The sequence below is a fragment of the Triturus cristatus genome, chromosome 10 (genome assembly GCF_964204655.1).
Source record: "Triturus cristatus chromosome 10, aTriCri1.1, whole genome shotgun sequence".
Taxonomy (NCBI): domain Eukaryota; kingdom Metazoa; phylum Chordata; class Amphibia; order Caudata; family Salamandridae; genus Triturus; species Triturus cristatus.
Genome location: NC_140593.1, coordinates 610,377,684 through 610,401,950, shown reverse-complemented (window position 1 = coordinate 610,401,950; position 24,267 = coordinate 610,377,684). Strand labels below are relative to the sequence as shown.

General features: G+C 42.6%; 1 protein-coding gene across 1 annotated transcript in view; it reads left to right on the top strand.

The window, feature by feature from the left end:
- APOLTP (apolipoprotein lipid transfer particle homolog) overlaps positions 1 to 24,267 on the top strand; it is a 1,292,669-nt gene that overhangs the window by 483,474 nt on the left and 784,928 nt on the right. Inside the window, exon 11 of the mRNA XM_085632129.1 lies at positions 22,523 to 22,705. Coding sequence (XP_085488255.1) covers positions 22,523 to 22,705 — 183 coding nt within the window. The remainder of the gene's footprint in view (positions 1 to 22,522; positions 22,706 to 24,267) is intronic.

Sequence of the window (24,267 nt, the reverse complement as noted above, 5' to 3'; positions counted from 1 at the left end):
CGGGGGCAGTGTGGGGGGGGGCAGGAGCCCCCCCACACATTTATAAAGCAAAGCCCTGGGGAGGTGGCGGCCCCCGGGGCTCAGGGGGGCCGTGTGCCCCCGGCATATAATTAAAGAAGGCCTCAGGGAGGTGGCGGTCCCCGGTGCTTGGGGGCCCGTGGGGCCCCCCGCATATAATTAAACAGTGCCCCGGGGAGATGGTGGTCCCTGGGGCAGTGTGGGGGGGCAGTAGCCCCCCAACACATTTATAAAGCAAAGCCCCATGGAGGTGGCAGCCCCCAGGGCTGCGTATCCTCCGCATATAATTAAAGAAAGCCCCGGGGAGGTGGCGGTCCCCAGGGCTGCAGAAAATTAATTTGGCATTGCCCCCGGGACCTGGCCCACCCGGGGACTCATTAAAATGAAGCATGGGAGCCCACGCTTTACTTTTGCAAAAAATAATGTAATGTTTTTTTTATGCCTGGGGGTCCTTCTGGGACCCCCTCAGCAGGCCTAGGGGTCAGGGTGTTTCTACCCTGCCCCCTTTTCTTGTTCTTCAACCTTTTTTCCACTCTTTTCTTGTGACTCTGTTACTTGGTTTGAAGTATTGGCAGCCAATCAGAGTGAAGCTCGTGCCCGGGAGGGTTCGCGATCCCTTCTCGGTGCTCAGATATTGATATTTTTCTTTTTTTAATTTCTCAGGAACTACTGAACCGATTTACACCATTTAAAAAAAGGTCTCTTTCTGAACCAAGGGCTACTTTTTTGCCAAATTTGGTGTAATTCCGTTCAACAGTTCGGGCTGTAACCTGTTTTAAATTACTATGGAAATTAACATGGGGAAAACAGGTTTTGGGACACTCCTTTTTTCTCGGCCCCCCATTTGACGAATCACCCCGAAACTTTTAAGACAGGAGCTGACCGGAGCGGGCCATTAGTTTTGAAAAATTCGCGAAGATTTGGCAAACGGCGCCAAAGATATTGGCAAATCAAAAAAAGCTTTTCCTATGGAAACTAGGTCATAACTATAACTACGGCCTGGCGACCACCAGTAGGTATTATATATATATATATATACATTAGGTAGTTATAGTTAGGACCCTGTTTCCATAGGAAAACCGCAACATTCTATTTTGAATAACTTTGGCGCCGGTCGATGAATCCTCGCGAAATGTTCAAAATAGGTGGGGCGCTGCGCTCCGCTCCTACCCTTAAAGTCTCGGGGGGATTCGTCAAGCGGGGGCTGAGATAAAAGGGGGGTCCCAAAACGCGTTTTTCCCATGCATTTTTCCATAGGACCTTTAGACACAGCTACAGCCCGAACGGCTGAACAGAGTTCCTTGAAATTTGGCAGAGAGGTAGTCTACAGGTCAAGGAAGTGCCTTTTGTAGGTTTGGTGTAAATCTGTTCAGTAGATTCTGAGAAAATAGCCTTTAAATCAATATATATATCTGAGCCAGCTTACGGTGCGCTTACGGTGCGCTTACCGTACGCGTACGGTGACGTGCGCGAGCGCGATTCTGATTGGCTGTTCAATCTAAGTAAACATTCGAATCGGTCGAAACCAGGAAGCGGCGGCCGCCATTTTCTCTCTCGCACTCTGAGGGGGGCAGCATAAACAAAGTCAAAAAACATCTAAAGGGGTAGTATATTTAGTTCTTAACCACCCAGCATCGATATAGGTGTCCCCCAAAAACCCCCAAGGCCAAAAAAACAATTTTAATTTTTTTCGAAAAATCGCCGATTACGCTTACCGTACGCTTACGGTTAAAATTATTAAAAAAAAAAAAATTATCCACACTTTCCCCACCCCGTGTGCAAATGGTGCCCGAAGGGCACCATTTCTGCATGGCATATATTTTTCAAGGAAACTAAAAATGAATACCTTTCACAACGAAGCACATAATATGTCCCCCACGTGCGCACGGTGCGCGAAGCGCATCGTGCGTACATGGCCCATCCCGCGTAACGTGGGCACGTGGTGCGCGCAGCGCACCGCGTGACCACCGCGCGTGCACGGCACTAACTGCGTAAAGTGGGCGCGCGGTGCGCGAAGCGCACCGTGCGCGCACAGAACGAACTGCGTTAACTGGGCGCGCACGCCACGAATGGCGTAAAGTAACTTAGCATTTAAAAAAACGTACAAATTCACTGAAAAAACCATAGGTTTCACACACGTTATAGTTAGGAATTAGCATTTAAAAAACCTTGCAAATTCACTGAAAAAACCATAGGTTTCACCCAAGTTATAGTTAGCTGTACATTTCACTCGTAAAAAACCAATGAAATTCCCCCGTTATAGTTAGTGCAGGCAACTATAACTCATGCGACCGCAATCCTCTGCTGATGACATATGTGTCTTTATGAAAAAAAAATATTTGTAATATATGTATAGCTAAAATTTAATGGAAGAAGACATGGGCAAATAAGTGTCTAAATACAATATTAGCATCAGCAGAGGATTGCGGTCGCGTGAGTTATAGTTGCCTGCACTAACTATAACGGGGAATTTCATTGGTTTTTTACGAGTGAAATGTACAGCTAACTATAACTTGTGTGAAACCTATGGTTTTTTCAGTGAATATATATATATATATATCAAACGCAATTTTCTCCAATTTGAAGAAAGAATAGGGTCGCACTCCAGCGGTATTTTTGTTGTTCAATACTCCATTTATTATCAATTCACTTCAGTCCATAAATCCAACGCAAACCAACCAACACGTTTTGTTAACTTCTGTTAACTTGGTCACGGTTGTTACCATTCAAAAAAACTATTACATTTAAACAAATATAACAACAGGAAATGTCATGACTTCTTTTTCTGTGAGTTCCGGGGTTTACAATCCCGGGCTTCTGGGAGATGTAGTCCCCTTTAATATGCTGAAACTTAATTTATGAGTAGGCTTGCAAATAAATAAACAAATAACCACATCAATCGATGACAATTTTGAACCTTGACCACATTGGGATCTATGTATGTCATTTTGTGAGGAGAGCTCAATATTCTTGCGCTCATTGTGATGTCTCGTTTTAAAACATTCAAATCATGCCCTCTAGTGGGCAGACCCACATATTTCATATTTAAGGGCCCTAATTGGCCCTTCACACTTAATCTATGTCAAATGCTTCCATGAATTTTTACATTTGTTCATGGCAAGAGACAAATCACATGAGTTCAATCCTTTAAACAAAAGAGTCAAAATTTTAAACCAAAAATTATATTACATAGAGTCCATCCTTGTGGTTCCACATGATTGTGAAGTTCTTTCCTCATTAAAGATGTATATACAGTTCTTCCGACTGTTTCAGACCAAACGGTGTCATGCTCCTAAAATTTATGATGTGCCTTGATTCCTTCTGCCACAGTAGTTTCTCCCGATTTCCTCCTCGTACATTGATAGGGATCGTTTCTATTCCATAGAAACTTAGGGACTTCCAATTACTATTGTGGTGGGTTTCCATGTGTTTCGCCACTGCGTTATTTTTGTCCTTATTCTTAGTGGCCCGTGTGTGTTCCAAAATTCTTTTCTTCAGATCACATATGGTGCTTCCCACGTATTTTAATTTACAAGGGCATTCTATTATGTAAATTGCGTATTGACTTTTGCATGATATCAATTGTTTGATTTTCCAAACTTTATTGTTGGCCATTGTTGTTTCGCTTGTTGGTTTTGCGATTTGACACACCTTGCAATTTTGGCATTTGATAAACCCTTTTGTTCTTAGCCAGGTCTCTTTCGCTTTACTTGATTTAAAGTGACTGTGCACCAATCGATCTTTTAGGTTTTTAGCTCTCCTGTATGTTATTGTTGGTTTGGATCCCATTACTTTTCCCATGGTACCATCTAGTTGTAATATTTTCCAATTCTTTTTGATAATGCCCACAATTTCCTTAGATTCCTGAGTATAATCCAATATCAATCTTATTGGTTCCTCAGAGGATTCTTGTTTTTTTGTTGTTGATGGTGATAAACATTCCTCCCGAGATTTTTGGTTGGCTCTATTCCAACAAGATTTAACCGTATGTTTGTTGTACTTCCTTTTTATGAACCTTTTAATTGCTCCTGCACTTTGTTTTCTCCATTTCTCATCCTCACTGCATATCCTTCGAAGACGGAGAAATTCCCCATAGGGTATGCTTGATATTAGGGAGGGCTGGTGGAAACTTGTTGCTTCGAGGGTGGCATTCGTTGCTGTGCTTTTCCGATATAAGGTGGACTCCAGGCAATTGTTTTTCACATATATTTCAGTGTCCAGGAAAGTAACCTTTTCCTTGCTTATTTCATATGTGAACTTCAAGTTGGTTACGCTGTTGTTGAGGATCTCAAAATAATCCTGGAATTCCTCCTCATTTCCATTCCAGATGATTAATAAGTCATCTATAAAGCGTGTCCATTTAATTATTTTCTGGGTGTATTTTTCAAATTTGCTGTTCCAGGCCATCTCCCGCTCCCACCAACCCATTACCAAGCAGGTGTAGCTTGGGCTAAATGAAAAGCCCATAGCCGCCCCATTCTTCTGTCGGTAGAGGTCATCTCCAAATAAAAAAATATTGCAAGTGAGGCATGAGAAGATCATATCCAGTAACATTTCATTGTGATCTTTGTAATGAATGTTTCTTTCCTGCAAAAAGTAACGAATTGCATTTAAGCCTAAGTCATTGTCAATGTTAGTGTACAGGGCAATTACGTCCATTGTTATTAAAGAGAAATTTGCTTGCCATACCACATCTTGTAAAGATTTAAGGAGGTCAGTTGTATCTCTGATATATGACTGTAATTCTGCTACATGTGGGATGAGAAAATGATCAATATAGTTGGCCATCGGTTCAAATAGTGAGCCTTTAGCAGATAAAATGGGTCTTCCTGGAGGTTCTTTCTGATTTTTGTGTATTTTCGGGAGAAAATACATAGTCGCCATTTTTGGAAAGTCCACTGATAAATACTTCCGCTCTTCTTCATCTATCAAATTTTTGGTGGTCCAAAATTTCAATTTTTTCTCCATTTCCAACTTGAAAGTCATTGTGGGATCTGTGTGTAATGTTTCGTAATACATATCATTTTGTAGTTGCCGTAGTGCCTCTGAAGTGTATAGGATTCGATCCCATATTACTACATTGCCCCCTTTGTCCGCCATTTTGATTTCTATTTCGTTGTCGTCTGCCAATTTTTTCAAAGCCTCTCTTTCCAGGCTTGTTAGGTTGTCTCTATATTGAGATTTCGTGATTTTGTAAAGATCATGAATGATGGCCTCTTGAAAGACATCAATTTTGTTTCCAGCGGGTAACTGGGGGTAGAACTTGGATTTTGATCGTTTTTCACTGAGACCTGCCCCTAGTTGTGGAATTGCTGTTTCCAGGGGTATCTCATCCCCTTCCTCTGCATTTAGATTTAATAATGTCAGATAGTCATTGGATTCCTTTGCCAATAAAGTAGATGTGGGAGATTCCAGTATACTAATGGTCTTGGATTTTTTCGGATTCTCGCAAAAATATTTTGCCAATTTAATCTTACGTATATATAAATAGAGATCCACTCTTGTTTGTGCAAGATCCATTTTTTGCACTGGACAGAAATGTATTCCTCTTTTTAGAAGCGAGATTTCAGGTACCGATAATTCCCGCTTGGATAAATTGACTACTTGAAGTTCATTGTTTATTGCTCCTTCCTCTGCCTCATACTTCGGGTCTTCGTACCAATCCTTTCGCTCAAGGTACTTGGTTCTTCTTCCCCTTCGTTGCGTTTTCTTTGGTACCAGGTATTCCCTCTTCCCCTTCCTCTTGTTAGTCTTTGCGCCATTTGATTTCGTTCCCATTGGCGTTGTTGGAGGACAAGGCGCATGTCCCCTAAAAAAGTTGACCTTGCACCATCTGTTGTTATTTCTGATTCTTCCGTGCTCAGTTCCGTGGAGGTTAGGGAGGAAAAACTACTGGATGTTCCTGCAAAGGTGTCGCCCATTCCCTGTTGTTTGAATGGGTCAAATTTCCGTGCCAAAGTAAATATTCTTCCTTCAGCGTAGTCATTTGTATCTCGAACAAATTTATTGTGCTTTCTCTGACGAACCACATCTTCATGTTTATTAATTTAACATTCTAGGTCATCTTTAAATTTTTGCATTACCCCATTTAGTTTCAGATTTTCCAACTCTTTTTCTGTTTCCTGTAATTGTTCCTTAATTTTGTTTAAGGCAATTTCAATATGTTTCACCAAAATTTTGATTAATCCAAGTGATGAATTTAAAGTGTGTTCTCCCCACTCTTGTAAAAGGTCATTGGCCGAATCTTGGTGGTTAGGCATTAGCATAATTCTTAGTCCTCTAGGGACTCTTCCCACTTCCAAGTATTTCTGAAGAGTTATTAATTCCCAAGATTTGTTGATTTCTTTTTTACTTAACCTTTCCCACAGGCGTATTTTGCTCTTGGTGTCCATTTTTTCTGATGTATTTATTTTTTGTGGTTCTTTCTGTAAGTTTCCTTTTTCGAACATGGTCGTTAGTTGTTCCAGTCTTTTAGCCTCTCGTTTTTCCATTTTGCGTTGTACATGGACCTACTATTTTAATGGTAATTATAGTGCACACACGTGTGTCCTTTACAATGACCCCGTCTTAAACTTATACTCTTAAGGTGAGGAACGCTGTTGGGTGTTTCGCAACAAAGATTTAGTAGTGTTTAAATTTCATACAGCCTTTTCCATTCAAAACTTATTGCTGGCAATCACACACTAACTTCGTGCTTCAATCCCACTTCGTAGCCGATAGTTCCCTGTATTCACTAGGGGTGATTCAGTGATTTAGTTTACAGCGTAACAAGTATCACAGCGCCGTCTCTTACCTCAAGCTTGGGCTCCGAGCGGCGTGTTTTCCACTTGAAAAAGCGCTAATTGTACCAACAACAGTCTTTCAATAATCGGCGAGCACCATACCAGTTTTAAATGCATCTGAAAGCGGTTCAAAAGTCCCGGTAATCCTGGCGCTCATTGAAGGTGCGTCACCCTTGCGGTAGAACCAAACTGCTAAATATCAAACGCAATTTTCTCCAATTTGAAGAAAGAATAGGGTCGCACTCCAGCTGTATTTTTGTTGGTCAATACTCCATTTATTATCAATTCACTTCAGTCCATAAATCCAACGCAAACCAACCAACGCGTTTCGTTAACTTCTGTTAACTTGGTCGCGGTTGTTCCCATTCAAAAAAACGATTACATTTAAACAAATATAACAACAGGAAATGTCATGACTTCATTTCCTGTGAGTTCCGGGGTTTACAATCCCAGGCTTCTGGGAGATGTAGTCCCCTTTAATATGCTGAAACTTAATTTATGAGTAGGCTTGCAAATAAATAAACAAATAACCACATCAATCGATGACAATTTTGAACCTTGACCACATTGGGATCTATGTATGTCATTTTGTGAGCAGAGCTCAATACCTCAACAACCGTGACCAAGTTAACAGAAGTTAACGAAACGCGTTGGTTGGTTTGCGTTGGATTTATGGACTGAAGGGAATTGATAATAAATGGAGTATTGAACAACAAAAATACCGCTGGAGTGCGACCCTATTCTTTCTTCAAATTGGAGAAAATTGCGTTTGATATTTAGCGTTCTGGTTCTACCGCAAGGGTGACGCACCTTCAATGAGCGCCAGGATTACCGGGACTTTTGAACCGCTTTCAGATGCACGGCGATATTTTTTAACAAAATATAAATCTTTTTTTTTGCCCTACAAGGTCCTACTTTGACCCCCTTACAATGCCTACTGAGTCAATTTCTACCCACTCTGCCCCCTTTTCAAGTTCTCCCTCTTTGTTTATCACCCCCTCTTTATGCGATAGACAAAATGGCGGCCGCCGCTTCCTGATTTCCACCGATTCGAATGTTTACTAAGATCTAACAACCAATCAGAATTGCGCTCGCGCACGGCAAGGTGCGCGCACCCAGCGCGCACGGAGCGCGCTTACAGATATATATATTGATTTAAAGGCTATTTTCTCATAATCTACTGAACAGATTTACACCAAACCTACAAAAGGCACTTCCTTGACCTGAGGACTACCTCTCTGCCAAATTTCTAGTAATTCTGTTCAGCCGTTCGGGCTGTAGCTGTGTCTAAAGGTCCTATGGAAAAATGCATGGGAAAAACGCGTTTTGGGACCCCCCTTTTATCTCAGCCCCCGCTTGACGAATCCCCCCGAGACTTTCAGGGTAGGAGCGGAGCGGAGCGCCCCACCTATTTTGAAAAATTCGCAAGGATTCGTCGACCGGCGCCAAAGTTATTCAAAATAGAATGTTGCGGATTTCCTATGGAAACGTGGTCCTAACTATAACTACCTACTGGCGACCGCCAGTAGGTAATATATATATATAAAAATTTAACTTTAAAATATTTTAGCATTTTATATATACATATTATATAGCAGTAGTAATAAATGTATTGTATTCATCTAAGGATTACAATAAAAATTGTATACCACAATCGGCATGAATATCAAAAGTGATGGTTAAAAAGTATATATATATATATATATATATATATATATATATATATATATATATAGTATGAAAATATCTATAATTATTAATAAATATTTTCTTATTGATACAATTTAATGTTAATATGAAATACAAATGAATTAAACGTTTACATTTTTATCAAGAATTCTAAATAATTTCAAATTAATTCAATGCTACTTTTCATATTTATCAAAATGTACTAAACAGTAAATAAACATAAATATGTTAGTGAAAGTGAGAATGTATTTTTAATGCACATTTATTTGGTGATTTGATGTACGTTCACTTTTTAATTTATTAGAACTAGGTATTTGCCTCGTCTCCCAGCAAAAGGTCATACATAGGGGGTAGGTCCTCTGCCAGTTGATCACCCGGCTGCTTCCTATAATTAGAGTCCTCATATATTTCAAGGCGCCCGCCCAATAATAGAACCTAAAATTAGGTACAGCCCACACCCCCCTCACTCTAGGTAGCATCAAATATTTGATGGCCTTTATGGCTCTGGCATATAACCAAATAAAACTGTAGGCCATATCCTCCATCCGCTTGAATCAGCAATTATCAAATTCGAAAGGAATGACCCTGAAAAAATTAAGTACGCTTAGTAGAAAGAACATTTTAATTACATTGCATCGCCCCACTATTGAAAGATGTAACTTATTCATCTGTCCAAAGTCCTTCTTAGTATTCTGCAGCACCAGGGCAAAATTTTATTCGACTATCCTCTCTACTTTACTCATGATGTTAATTCCCAAGTATACAGCATTCTCGGTTCTGTGACTATCCACTAACGCAACCCAGTCTTTAGCTGAATTTTATTCTTATTTCAAAGATACCTAGACGCTTTGCCAAACCTTAGTGCTTCTGCTTCCCTTAGTACTATTTCAGGTTCAGGTGTTTCATCTGTGATGTCATCTGCATAGGCTAATGCTTTTTTACTTAGGTCATGCACAACTGATGGAACAATTAACTTCTTATCGATAAGCCTCCTAATTAATGGATCGATATATAAGGCAAAAAGTAGGGACCCCTGCCTTCCTCTCATTAAAGGAATAGCCTCAGATTCTGTCTCCAGTATTTGCAGTCTGGCTACTGGCTTACTATTCAATGCCTGTACCACTCTTATAAAACCTGGGCCAAATTGATTCCATCTAAGTACAGCCCACATGAAATCCCATGCCACCCGATCAAAAGCCTTTTCGGCATCGAGTGATATCAGGAACATGGGATCACCTGTAATACCAGCCTTATCGAAAAGTGTAATTACATGTCTAGTATGATCATTAGTCCCTCTTCCAGGAGTAAACCAATGCTTCCATGGGGTTACCAACTTGCCAATCACTTTACTGAACCAGGATCCCAAGATCTTAGCATACAGTTTCGCATCCCCATTTATTAAGGAAATAGGCCTACAAGATCCTGGATCAGTTGAGATTTCCCCTTCTTCTTAAACACTGCAAAATTAGTGGAAACCCAGGATAGTGTAGCTTGTGACCCATCTTGCACTTCCCTAAATAAATTGCGGAAATCAACCCATAATTCAGAAAAAACACTTTAAAAAATGCAAGTGGAATTTTGTCTGGACCTACCGTTTTACCGGCTGGCAGTATACCCAGAGCTGCTTCTATTTCCTCACCTGTCTATGGAGCGTCTAAAGCAGCCTTCTTGTCTGTATCTAACTGCCCTCCTGCAAAAAGTCCAAGATATTGCCCAATCTCATTCTATGTAGGTGTAATCTCTAAGTGATACAATTTGCTATAAAACTCCTTAAATACTCCCAGTATCACCTCTGTAGCAGTTACTATTTGCCCCTGTATGTTCTTAAAATCGTGAATGTTGCTTTGGTCCCTCTTTTGCCTCGTCCGAAGTGCCAGCAATTTGCCCACCCTCTCACTGTACTTGTAGCACTCGGACCGACGGGCCTGTTATTTTTTGCCTGCCTTTCCAGGATAGATATCATTAAACCTGACTTTCACTGCTGAGATCTTATATGTTACCTCCTGTGATTCCCCATTATCCATTGTCATTTGTTTAAGTTGGGCCTCCAGGTTGCTCAGCTCCTCACTGCTAGCACTCAGATTCTAAGCCTGAATTTTCTGTCTATACAAACTAAAGCTGAGGGTCCCCCTTCTTATGCCAGCCTTCAGGGTATCCCAAACGATGTTACTAGGGGCACTACTCCTATTCACCTCCATAAAAGCCAGGATCCATTTCTTCATGTGATTCACATACTACGCATTTGACAACAATCCCCCATCAAATTACGAGGTCTGTGGCTAGAGCTTTTTTGTCAAGGGCCATATTTAAATCACTAAGGGGTTGTGGTCTGACAAGGTCCAAGGAAAGTTTTCATTTTTTAACCTGTTAAGAAAGGCAGTTGAAACTAAAAAATAATCAAGTCTGACATACTTTGTATGGGGGGTGAATAAAATGTATAAACTGGGTCTGAAACGCTCAGCTGCTTCCACACAGCCACCAATCCATGATTTGATTAAAGGTCTGTAGTGCCTCGAAATCCCTTGGTTTCCTGCCCTCAAAATGACCAATAGGCTGAGCAATTGGACCATTGTTAATATGTATATTTAGATCTCCACAAATTAGCCCAAGATGCGAGCTCGACATTAATAAAATTGATTACTGCTGAATCATCCAAGTTCGACATATAAATAGAGCAAACTGTGACAATGCAACCCCCAAGCAAACACTCCACCAAGGCACAACAACCATATGTATCTTTGAGTTTCTAGATGACCTTCGTCATTTTTCTTCGAGCCAATATAGCTAGCCTTGTAGTGGTCCCCTGTGTAGTGTGTGCCAGTATCAGATATACAGGGGTTTCCAACAGATGTTTCTTTGACCCTTCTATGTGAGTGTCCTGCATGCAGATAATATCAGCCCTGTAAAATGTCAGTCATTCTGCTACATTCCTCCTTTTACAGTGAACATTCAGCCCACAGACAATAATTTCCTGCTCTTGCCATTTATACATCTTGCCAAATCACACTTATCTTTGAGCAACCCCTGCAGACAGCCAACCAATCCTATCTTCCTGATGCTTGCAACCTTTCTTAACCTTTCCAACTCTTGATTGCCCCCCAGCCTGCCCTGCCTCTCTCCCCACTTGCCTACCCTTAAAACCCACACTCCACCCCACACCACCCATGTGCCCTCCCCTCCAACCATTTGAAGTAACCAGACCAACCAGGTCTGTAAGATGGACTGCATGCTCCTCTCCCTTTTCAGCATGTCACAGCAGCCACAGCCCCTTACAGTAAAAGAGAGAGAAAACAGAAATAAAATAGAAAATAAACATTAATCTCTTCAGGATCCATCTGCTAGCCAAACAGTGACACTAAGCATCATAGACAGCTGTAGCAAAAACACAGTTGTGTTTATAGCAAAAAACAGATCAAAATTTCAAAGCCCTCTACTGCAACAACATGTATCTCAAAAAATTAGCATTTGTAAACATTCAAGAATCCCTTACCCCATCCCATCTCATCCAGATATTCTTTGGCCTGGATTTCAGAGACAAATACCATGTTCCGTTTTTGTAAATTATCTTTAGATGTGCAGAGCTCATTAGGTACGCATCCGCTCATTTCTCCTGAGAAGGGCTTATAAGCTGCCTAAACCTCCAGGGTCTTTACACCGTAGCATGGCAGAAGTCATGCCTCATGAATGAGGAAACCCCATCATAGTTCCATATAAAATTGGGGTGAGCCTTCTTAAATATGGCCTGTAATAACAAAAATATTCCGAAGTAGACAATGATTGCCCTTGGTGTTAAGGAGCCAGTACCGGTGGCCTGAGCTGACCTCTTTATGAGTGGAAACCAGTGTGCCCTTTGGATCTGTACCTCCCATTTGCAGCTCTCCAGCTCATGGAAGGTGCCCTTAAACAATTTAACAAAGAAAGATATTACATCGTTGCCCTCAACACCTTCCTCCATGCCCAATATCTGTAAGTTATTTCTACATTGCCGATTTTCAAAGTCTTCCAATTTTTGCTGAATATCTGTGATCTGGGACTCTTGCATACAAGATTGTTTCAATAGGCTTTCTACATCAGCTTTCAGTGCTGTAGCCCGAGTCTCAACTGTTGTAATTCTTTCATCAATTACCGTGCACGCTTTGGAAATCCGCCTGACCACCCCCTGCAATTTCCTATTAACGACTCTTGCTTTTCAGCTATCCAACTGGGTCTCCTCATGATGTTGCATCATAGTGCAGTAAATAAGGTACAGAGGGCATGTCCAAAATGGTACATGTAAGACGTGTCTTCATGGAGCTCCGTCGCTGATATCATTGGCAGTCCCAGCTCCTTTCAAGGTGCCTTGCACTGCCAAAATGTGCGGGGTGACTCCCCTGTAATAGCGGGAGCCAAGGAAGCAGTTTTCATGGCGGGACGACCCGGCTAACACAATTTTTTCCAGAGATGGAGGTCAGCGTGTCCATGGACAAAATAGCGGCTGCGGTGCTGCCCTGACTACATCGGCAGGAACGGCCTGCGTGGCCTCACCGCTCTTCACAGTTCCTGCCCCCTCGCCTGCCTCGACAGTGGGGAGACTCGCACCTGCTTTGGACCAATGGACAGGGGAGAGCCTGCTGGCCTTTGAAGAATCTGTGGCTGCCCAGAAGACGGCCATAGGAAGCATTGGGGGCAGCAGTGAAGAACAGAGAGCATTGCTAGACCCAGCTACCTACAGGACCAGTGGCATTAACCAAGGCAGTGGCTGTCCTCCTGCGGGGCCCGTGCTCCCTAGTGACTGGGTAAAGTGAAGCAGGGCTGCTGCCCTACACTCACTGCTATCCCTGGGCGGCCCTCTACCCGGTGGATGCTGGGCCCACCTGTGTGAGGAGAGAGGACCGTGGGCCCTGCCACATCAGCCACAGCCTCCCATCGACGCAGCCTGAAGTGCAGTGGAATTTGTAAGCACCCGCCTTGTCTTCACCCCCAGGTCAGTAAAGCATGGGCAGCCTGTTGGCCTTTGTGGATGTTGGGGTTGCCTTGCGGCCCCAAGATTAGACACCTGGAAGAGGTGAGGAGCCCTAAGGCTTCTGTGCATGGGGTAGGTGCCACATGCAGTTGCCCAAAATACACCGCTGACTGTAGGCAGCCCCTCTTCTTTGCACGCCTCGGGCAGATGTAACATCAGGGCCACAGACCCCCATCACGTTATCTGTGGCCTCTTAGGGACACTGCATGAGGGCAAATTATCATCCACTGCAGATGCACTGCTACCCTGAGGCTTGCATCAGGAGTGGAGGGGCCCTGGGTGCAGAGGTGCAGCACCGGTACCTCCAACCACAATTTAGTACCCACTGGCCCGATACAGACGGGGCACTTATCGGTCCCACACACGCCCTTGATTGCCTGCACTACTGATCCTGACCCTCAAGCCCTGGGTGCTGGCTTGTGGCTGTGGGAGCCCCTCCTATAGCAGTCACTAGAGATGTTGGCCTTAGCTTTGGGCCTCCTGAAGAGTCTAGTTTCTGGCCCAGGGCATGTGACATTGTGATCTGCTGGATTGTAGCCCACTGAGGCACCCTACCTTGGACTCATCGGCTCAGGTGCTTATCCTCCTTCATTGTCTGCTCCTTCTGTCACCATTGCATTTGCAGTGAAAAGAACCATTTGTAGCAGAGAGCCCTGCCCTTCACTGCCAACAAGTGATACTGTCCTCTGCATACCCCCACTTTGTTCTTGCCTGGCCCCGGCACCATCATGTCTTCAGCCCGCAACACTAGAAACTAGACTAAACTATTAAAGACTTACTCACAAAGCCCTCTGCAAAGAAAAGTGACCAAAGTGGAGACGGATTGACCTCGGCATCCTTCCCTGTTGCCACCAACTCGGAGGGCTCCAATGATGACGTAGCCTCAGTCACAGGGACATTCTTGGATAGCCTCTTTGGGGCCCTCAGGGACAACATAGCAGCCCTCAAACAGGAAATAGCGACCAACGTCAAAGACAGCAGGAGGCGTATGGGTGAACTGGACCAGAGGGTCGACTCCCTGGAGCAGGCCTGCGATTCTCAAGACAAAGAATTATAAGAACAACGCTGGAAAATCATCTTACGGGACAAAAATGCTGATCTTAACTACCAACTGGAAGATTTTGAAAACAGGTCATGGCGCTGCAATATTCTCCTCTTCCCCACTACAGGCCGTTTCCAGGAAGCTGGAAGATTGTGTTCTTGGCCTCTTTCATGAGGTAGCTCATGCCCTGGCAGACCAGGATATTGTCCTAGATTGCACACATAAAGCTGGCCACCCAGCTCTGTCCCCTGGGCAACCACAGGACATACTACCTGTCTCAATTATTATCTACAGAAAGAAGTCATCATGTCCTCAGTGCACAACAGAAATGCCATTGACTTTGAGGGTGCAAAGGTGTGGCTATATCAGGACTTATCTCCTATTACATTGCAGCACCACAGGGCCCTTTCGACCGCTCACCAATCTTCTTTGTGACAAAGGGATCAGATACAAATGGGGGCATCCATTCCACACTACCTTAGTATGGAAGATCGAACCCCACAGCCTGCGCACCCTGGAGAAAGACCAATCCCTATGGACGTAAACAAACTGCAGACTGATGTTCCTCCCCAGTCTCAACACAGGCGCCCAACATCCCCTTCAGCTGCAGCACCCCATCCCCCAGCATGAAGAACAAACGATTCTGCAAAACCTCTGCCCTAAAGCGCTACCAGGAATGAGCTGCCCTACTGCATCAACTTCAAAGGAAAGACAGCACTTCAGAATCAGACAATGACTAGAGGAGGCCTGCTCCCATTGCTGACTCTTGCTTCTTTCGCTTACTTAAAGCACAAGGTTACTCCCCTCCTCTTCAAGGACCTGGGAGAGTTGGGAGCCTTAAACCTCCTATTCTGACTCTCTCCACCCCCACCTGAGGCTAGACATGATTCTCACCAACGACATGGACCCTTTAATTTTAATTCACCATTGTGTTCCCAGGTGGGGAACTCACCAGTTGTATTGTTTATTGTTCTCCCCTTTTCTTCTAGTTCCAACAGCTCATATCTGGTTGGCACTAGTCAGACACCACATGGTCAGTAGATTACAAACGATCGGACTCATCAATATTTTTTAGCCTTGAGAAAGTCCGTTTGGACGAAACACGTGTCGACTGCTTTGTACATATACTTTGTTTAGAAAAGAAAAAATAAAAGAAGTATGGAAAGAAAATCCAGAAGCAACTTGTGGACTCCAATTGATATACGCAAAAAAACAAAAAAACAATGGAAGCCAGCTTCACTGGTTTAGAAATTATTTTGCGTGCCTCGGCAAGTGCGTGATACCATTGGAGCGATATGTTGTGCCTTTGTGTCTTTTGAGGATATACTTGTTTGCATTGTAAAGAAAATGGTGGTACATTAATGATACAATGCTAATTCTATATGTACCAGATGCCCTTTGACTAATTAATGTTTTTCATAACTGAATTGTGGCTTTAAAGAAGTCTAGGAACATTTTTTCATATAACACTGGTGAGCATCCATGGCATATGACCGTAATACCTGGGAATTCAAAGTAGTCTGTCCATATGAGGCATTTGTACATGGGAGTACATGATGACAATGACAAGCTGATGTTTTGAGACTGTGCATTTCTCAAAAACTGAAAACGGATATTTTAAAGGCAGTTTTAGTTTTCAAAAATGGGGCTTCTTCTGAAAAAGTTAGTTTGTTTGCCCACAGTGGAAAGTAGTATTAGATAGAAAAATGTGCATTTTCAGAAACTGGTGTATGATAATTCAAGCTGAGCTGGGGAGACGTACTGCTGTGCTTATGTCCTTTGTGCCAAAGGGCAAGTCAAGATTTGAATGTTACTTCATACGTCAAGGGGAGGCATTTAATATTGAATAACTTTTTCCCAGCATTTCTGCTGGTAACCGCACTTGGTATACTTGGGTGGTAACTACCGAAAATCTTGCTTTGGGTGGTCATAGTGTAGTAGTCACTATTTTACAGGTATAAAATTTGCTAGTAGCTCTGGAAGACTTTCCTTGAACAGAAGTAGCTCTCACTACAGAAAAGGTTGGAGACCCCTGCTCTAACATCACCGAAATGGGGCCTAGATCACCTCTACATCAATAGCTCCACCTGCCTCACACCACATGATTAAGGTTCTGAGTCTTAACGTTTGCGGCCTCAACAATCCAGTGAAACGGCTGGCACTCCTTTCATTGCTCAGGGATTCTAAATGTGATGTTTGCCTTATTCAGGAAACAGACCTCCTTAAGGCAATTGGAAGTGCCTGCACTTTCGATGGTTCAATCACCAATACTTCTCATCAGGGCTGGGGAAGAAAGCAGGAGTAGCAGTATTGCTGACCACACGCTTTCCAGGGAGGGTGATCCAGACCCAAGCAGAGATACCATGTAGATTACTATCTCTATGCATTGACATAAAGGGCCATACTTTGATGCTAGCAAGCATCTATGCCCCAATGACAATCAGGATACCTTCTTTAAAGACGCAGTGGGCGAGTGCTAGCCACCCCAGATACAGTTATTATGTTGGAGGGAGATTTCAACTTCGTCCCTGATGCTTCCCTAGCTAGATCGTCCCAGAGGATGAAACAGGCAGGAGCACTATAGCCAAAAAGTCGGCATTGGTTGACAGAACTAGGACTAGTCGATGTATGGCACCTGTGCAACCCACTCATAACAAGCTATACATTTTTTTCCGCAGCACACCAGTCTTATGCTAGAATGGATTTTTTAATGACCTCCCAGCGTTTAACTGAAGCAACTAAGGCAGCTGATATCAGAGTAGCCACACTGTCAGACCATCCACATTTATCCATTACATGCCACCTGCCGGGTCCCACACTGCACCACTGTATCTAGCGCCTTAATCATAAACTCTTGGTATGTGATGTCACAGTCATTGAAATAACAAACGTCATCTGAGACTTCCTGGCTTCCAATGATACCCCTGAGACCCCCATAGCACTGCCATGGGGCATGTTGAAAGCTGTATTTAAGGCCGTTTTATCGCCATGGTGGCTCATATGAACAGAGACAGGAGGGGCAAATGGTCACAGCTGGAGGTTGTAGTGAGGGACTTGGCAGTGCATAAGCACACAGGTTCTCTTAAAGCACGGCACAAGCTAATGGCGGCCCACAAGCAACTCAAAGCCCTTGACATTGATAAAGCTGAATATGCGCTCCCCCGTACAAAGCAGAAATACTATGCTGGGGCAACAAGACAGACTGACTACTGCCGCATAGGCTTCAGGCCCAGACCCTCCAACATAAAAGTTTAGAGATTAGGCACTCTCACGGCACTAAGGTTGACCAAGATGAACAGATAGCTCAGGCATTTGAACACTACTCCACCCTATACACAGCTGAAGCCCTGGACTTGAGGGATGCTGAATTTTATTTGCACAGGTTCCCTTGGCCCATCTCCCCGCAAACGATTCCTCCAACCTAGATAGAAACCTCCAGACCACTGACGTACTTATGGCCATACAATGACTGCAGCCCGGTAAAGCACCTGACCAGGATGGTTACACTGTAGACTTTTACAAAACCTTCACATCCATCCTGGCACCTATTCTTGCCCGTATATATAACTCCTTTAGTACAACCGGCACATTCACTGATACAAAGCAATTGGAGACCATCAAGTTTAATCCTAAACCTGGTAAGAATCCCACTCACTGCTCTTTATCCTGCCCCATCTCGCTGCTGAACATGGATGCCATGGAAAGCCTAGTGGACCCCCATCAAGCTGGGTTCTTACCCAAACACAGTTGCAGCGACAACACTTAGCATCTTTGCCATCTGCTTGATAAAGCTCAGAGGTCTCATACAACCGCCCTCTTGCTATCTGTTAACGCTGAAAAGGCATTTGTTCTGGTCCACTGGCCATATCTCCAACTTGTACTTACTACAATGGGCCTAGGCCCGTGACTCTGATGCTGAATATGGTGCAGTTAAGTGCAAGCTAGGGCAGTTGTTCATGTCAATAAGCTGATGTTGCAGCCTTTCGATTTTGCTACTACTTTTTGCCGTCTATATGGAGCCCTTTGCCCAACGAATACGCAGGAACATCGACATAGGGGGTTTGCAGAAGGGGGCAGGGAGCACAAATTAGCACACTAATCTGATGATGTGATGATAGCACTGACAAAGCCTCTCCCCTCTTTACCCCCTTTGAACTTACGAGTCATTGGCCTTACTCGAGAAGACAATGATACTCAATGAGGTGTTATGGCAGCCTTCTCCATTCTCCCCTGTCTTCAGCACTAGTGACGTTTTCACCTACAGAGAGCTATTGAAGAAGTTTGTTCCCTGTTCCTATCTCTCTCCTCTCTTTCCCTTAGCCCTCTCACACCATCTCCCCCCACTTTTCTTCCACCTCTCATTCTGCCACTCTCCCTGCTGAATACCATGTTCAGCAGCTCTCTTTTTCATACTCTTCCGCGACCTCTCTCGGCTAGATGCGCCAACCTTTGCTGGCTCGCTCAAGTCCCCTGGGGAGGCTTTTAGACTTCAGTCCGAAACTCCATCCGTTGAGAGAGTTTGAATCACTGGTGTGACTTGAGCGCTCAGATAAGGAAAAAAGTTCTCCCCAGATTCAACCAATCCCTGGTTGGGTTTGGTATTTTCATAATAACAGTGCAGGCATGGCTACGTTCCTTATTGGCACCAAGGTTTGTCCACTGATTTTCACCTTGACTTGACACCAAAACATTCTGAGGCAGTGTACCTGTGATATCTAAACCTCTTGTTAAATCAGAGTGGCAATAGCACCACCTGTAATGGGCTGTTTTACACTAGAAGTCACATAGGGAGCTTTATCAAGTTCTAGTTTCAATGTCTCAATATTAGACCCATGCATTGCACCTTCGAACATTGCCACGTGTGCCCTGGAAGGGTGAATACTGACCAGAGCAACTTAATTCCTGGCATTAATGCTCTGTGATATGAAAGTGGGTGCAGGCCCCAGTAGTATGTCTCTAGACCCGGGATTTACTCTAGAGCCTTGACTAGAGTCCAGTAGCTGAGATACAACAGAACCCTCATCTTGCAAGTCTGTGCCAGAGCGCCCTCCAATATTGACACTGACACTGACCTGAGGGTTGAGGTCCATGCAGCTCTACTTCCCATGTAGCCTCCACCAGAGAGCTTGGCTTCAATGGAAACCATTTCTTTGGGCAGAGCATCCATAATGTTGCTCTCCTCAACCATCAAGTTAGAGCCCACTGCCGAAGTAAGCGGTGGGGACAGCCCAGTGAGGCGGCCAGACTGTCTCTATTTATCTGCAGGAAATCTCTTGAGCATGCTTGCCGTTTTTAATATTTCTGTTATCAAAGGGCAACTGCCTCCTTTATCCCCTCTGCCATTTGTAACGTCACCTCTCTTTCCCGGTGGTCCCGCGTCTTCATTCGCGAACGTGTCCCTCTCTGTCCTCGGTAAATGTACACCCCCCACCTGGCTCACCACTGAGGGATCTCGCTGGGGATGTGTCAGAGCCAGGTCACCAGCGTGAAGAATAACAGTTCGAGGGCCCTACGGAGCCATTGCAACAACCGATCTTCTCAGCGTTTGACCGAAAGATATCTGCCTTTCTGCTTGCGTTCGTGGTTCCTGCTGCTTTCGCCCAAAGCTGCCTCCAAGACAAACAGCGGAGTGTACACGGAGCAGCACTCTGCAGTCACCCAATACTCTGCGGGGTCCCTATCTTCTCTGTCGGCTAAGGTCACTAAAAAGCTTGGTGTGGCATCCACCTCCCATCACGGCACATGACTAAGCATTTCTTTCCTTTAGGTCTCGAACCCCGCTGAAAGGGAAAGGAGCTTGCACTCGGCCCTTCACGCGGCCACCATCTTGCTTCTCCTTTTTGAAGGGAGAAGAGGCGAATGCATGTTTTTTAATAGTAGTAGAACCTAGTTATTTAAAAAAAGTTACAATTAAAACAGTACAATCTGCATTGAAGATATGGTCTTAGGTCAACAGTAAACTGGGAATTGAGCGATATAATTACAACACTCCCCTGTGGAGAGTGCAGATCCTTCCAGCTGTGTTTCATGACAAGTATTGTAGTAAATGAGAACAATGTGGAGTAGGGAAAATGGGGACTTCTTTCATCTTATTTAATTTAAATCTTTTCATGAGATGCGAGAGGATTTTGGGGTTAAAAGGTGTTTTTTGTTTTTTATTTTCTTCAGTTCAAAGATTTTTTGCTAAAATGTTCCAGGTGAACTGTATGGGGGTAGAATATCCCGGTGATAGAGCAGCTCGGTAAACTAGCAGAAAGTAGGATCAGTCAGATCTATCAGTTTCTAATAGAGCTTAAGCAGGGCAATATGGCAAAACAATCAAACAACTGGAGTTTGCGGCTGGGTATCAATGAAGTACAATTATATGAGTATTTGGAGAAAGGCCAGTTGGTATTATTATCTGCATGGCTACAGGCTCAACACTAAGACACTTTTGAACTTTTATATGCCCCTGCAAAAATAGTAAACTGGGCAAGAAGGGAAGGTATAACTTGCCCACGATGCAGTGGCCAAAATGCAGATCTGGCCCATTTGTTCTAAGTCGGAGGGGCTTAAACAGGGCATCACTGGGTTTCTAGAGGCTGTTTCGCACACATGGATACGCCTTCTATCCCAGCTCACTCTGTTACGGATAGATGATCAAGAGGTAGGCAATTAGTCTCAATATTTTGTATATGTGGCCATGGCAGTAGTTCAGATCTGTATTGCTTCAGACTGGCTCAGACCAGATCCTCCTACTTTCAATAAATGGTTGGCCAGATTTCACTCCATTTACCACCTGGAGAGCAATTTGTATGTACACACGGGTAGGGCTCCGAAAAAGAGGGTGGCTAAAATCTGGGCACCCCTCTTGGAAAGGCTGGAAAATAGATCAGATGAAAGACGTGGCAGGAATGTATGAAAGAGTAGAAGTCTCTTTCCCCGATATCTCTTAATTTTGATCAAGCATGGGTTGTGATAGGATTAGGGAGATATGTTATCCAAAATGTAATCCACTCTGGTGTGTTTTTCCTGATTATTGCTGGAGTTATTTGTTTGTAAACTGAACATCAATATGGTAATTCTCGAACTTTTTGTTTATTTTGAAAGGGATTGGGATTAGCAATGAATTGTTTACATTTGTTTTTTCGCAGTTTTGTGTTTTTTCCTTACTGCTTTTGCTTGTATTAATCATGCTTGTACATTTGTTTACTGTACCTCTTGAGTGCAAATGTGTGAAAAAAAATAAAATAAATAAGAACTATGTAAATATATATTTTAAATTAATTTATATTTATATTTTACATTAATATACACTTTATAACTCATTTTATAGAATAAAGAACGTTAATAACTTTCCCTATACTTTCCCTTAGGGATAGCTCAGCAATAGTGGTGTTAATCTCCACATACATATGCAAAGTAACTTTTGTAGATGGTCCACCTCTTGTAGACATGTAAGGCTACACCGAGGTGTAAATCTGCAACTGAGATGGTGACTAGCTAAAATGTATAGAGTTACATCTGGATGCAGGTTTGAATATACATATGAGTTACTAGACAAGTGTATATTTACCTTTGTGAATATGCCCCGTAGAGTAACAAACTGGCCGTGTGAAACTTGCAATTAAGAACCAGTCAGTCGTTGCAGATGTCACTTTTGTACTAGTTTATCAAGACAGATGTTGATCCAAATCTGAATTAGACTAGAGCAAAATGTGTGTAATCTGACTTTATGTTTCCTGTGCTATTATTAGTGAGTCACACAAAAGCTAAAGGTTATTGACTGCCTTACTGTTAGTAATTTGTGACTCGTATGGTATAATCTTTTTAAAATGTTTAAGAATTTTCTTGAGATATTTTAATAGGCTGTTTATAAATTATGCCTATGTAATTACGTATTTTAAAATCGATTTTTATATTGTTACCTCGGCAAAGGTTTAAATCAATTTGATATTATTTTAATAAGCTTGAAACTTTCAATATACTAATGAAATGTTCTGGTTTCAGCCTCTTCTGGAGTCGCCAGAAGCACATCAGAATGCCTTTTTGGGCATCACTGCTCTGCTGCACAACTTCTGTTCGACTACACGTGACTGTGATCAGGTGCCTGAAGTGCAAGGCCTCATGAGGATTTTTCAAGGGCATTTGGGTGAAAACTGCAATGTGAACCAAGTTGAGAAGATAAGCAAGGTAGACATACCAAGTTGAACCCTCTTTGTTATTTTTATTTTGGTTGAATCTGTCTTTCATATTTTGCTTTTCCGCGAGGAAAAGTAAAACATGTATTTGTGCCCTTAGGAATAAACGCCTTAATCCAGACAATGACTGATATTAATAATTATATATATAATATTATGTTTGGGCATTTATAAAAGGCTGATCTATTCACAAAAGTGCAACTGATTGCTTTAAGTAGTAAAATAAAGTACCACCCAATGTCCTTTACAAAGTCATAAGCTGAAATTTACAAAGAGGTGAGAGAGCTGGTTGTGTTCGCATGCAGGAGTATGTGCAACATAAGAGTTATTGCATAGAGTAGATTTATGAATACATATTTTACAAAGAGTTACGAAAATAACATTACTGTACAGAAATAACACATTTGATGATACAGGAAATCTATTTCTTCGGTCTGTTTTAAAGCCTTAAGAAGAAAAAGAACTAGATGCAGATTCATATATACTGTTATGCTATGTGCCCAGGCAAATAGCTTTTTGGCTAACAGCATTGGAATTCTGAAGGGGGGCAGGCCCAGGGAAATGGAGGTATAGCGTACAAAAATGGGCAAAACGTGAGAGCATGAGTCTAAAGATGGAAGTGAAAAAGGGGTTGCAGGCCGGTTAGGGGCAGGCCTGGAACAAGATGCTGAATTCAATAGAAAGTGGGGATAATAAAGGGACTTAGCCATGCTAAATTAAAGGAAAAAGTAGGAATGAGTTATAGGTCGATATAACCCCATCGATCCACATAACCCACCACCAGTGATGACTAAGCAAGATATGGTTACCGAATGACCTGCTACAATGATATGATTCAGAGATTATTTTGAGATGATAATGATAGTCCAGATCAATTAACCTGTATGTCTTGTGTCCCATTGAGACACTATTTATCAACAAGGACTGATGACGTTGTAAGTGACTGTTGCACATACTTCAAACATGAATGCCTTGAAATGCCATTAATGTAGGTGACTATAATACATACGTTTGTTTACACTCAGTAAAACAGGCTCTGAAGTTAATTGCACACTTTTATTCATTAGGAAATTGATACACCTTAAAACTGCATCCCTCAAGTGAGTCAATTTTACTTGTCAGCTTGCACATCTCGTATTAATGAAGCATTTGATTTGATGGGCTTTTATTTTTAAAACAACAATCCATGCGTTATTTTTTTTTAAACTAGAATATATTTTTATCTAACATGTAATGTTAGTTTGTTAATTTATTAATTTTACAAACAATATTTTTGTCTCCGTTAATGTTATCTTTTGTCATTAGGACCAAATGTCATGTGGCAGTGCTTTTTTGATGTCGTTGTTAATGGTCATTCAGTGTGAATTCCTGAGATATCATTGCGGAAGGGATGAGATGAAGTGTGGTGAAATTTCAGAGCACCACAAATTACATCATGGATGACATATGTGTTTGTAGGGTTTGTGTCAAATTTTATTAGTGTTCTTTTACGCCTCACCAAACTTGATCTATGTAAAATTTAAAAACAAAATCTTTAAGTGGTACTTACAATGT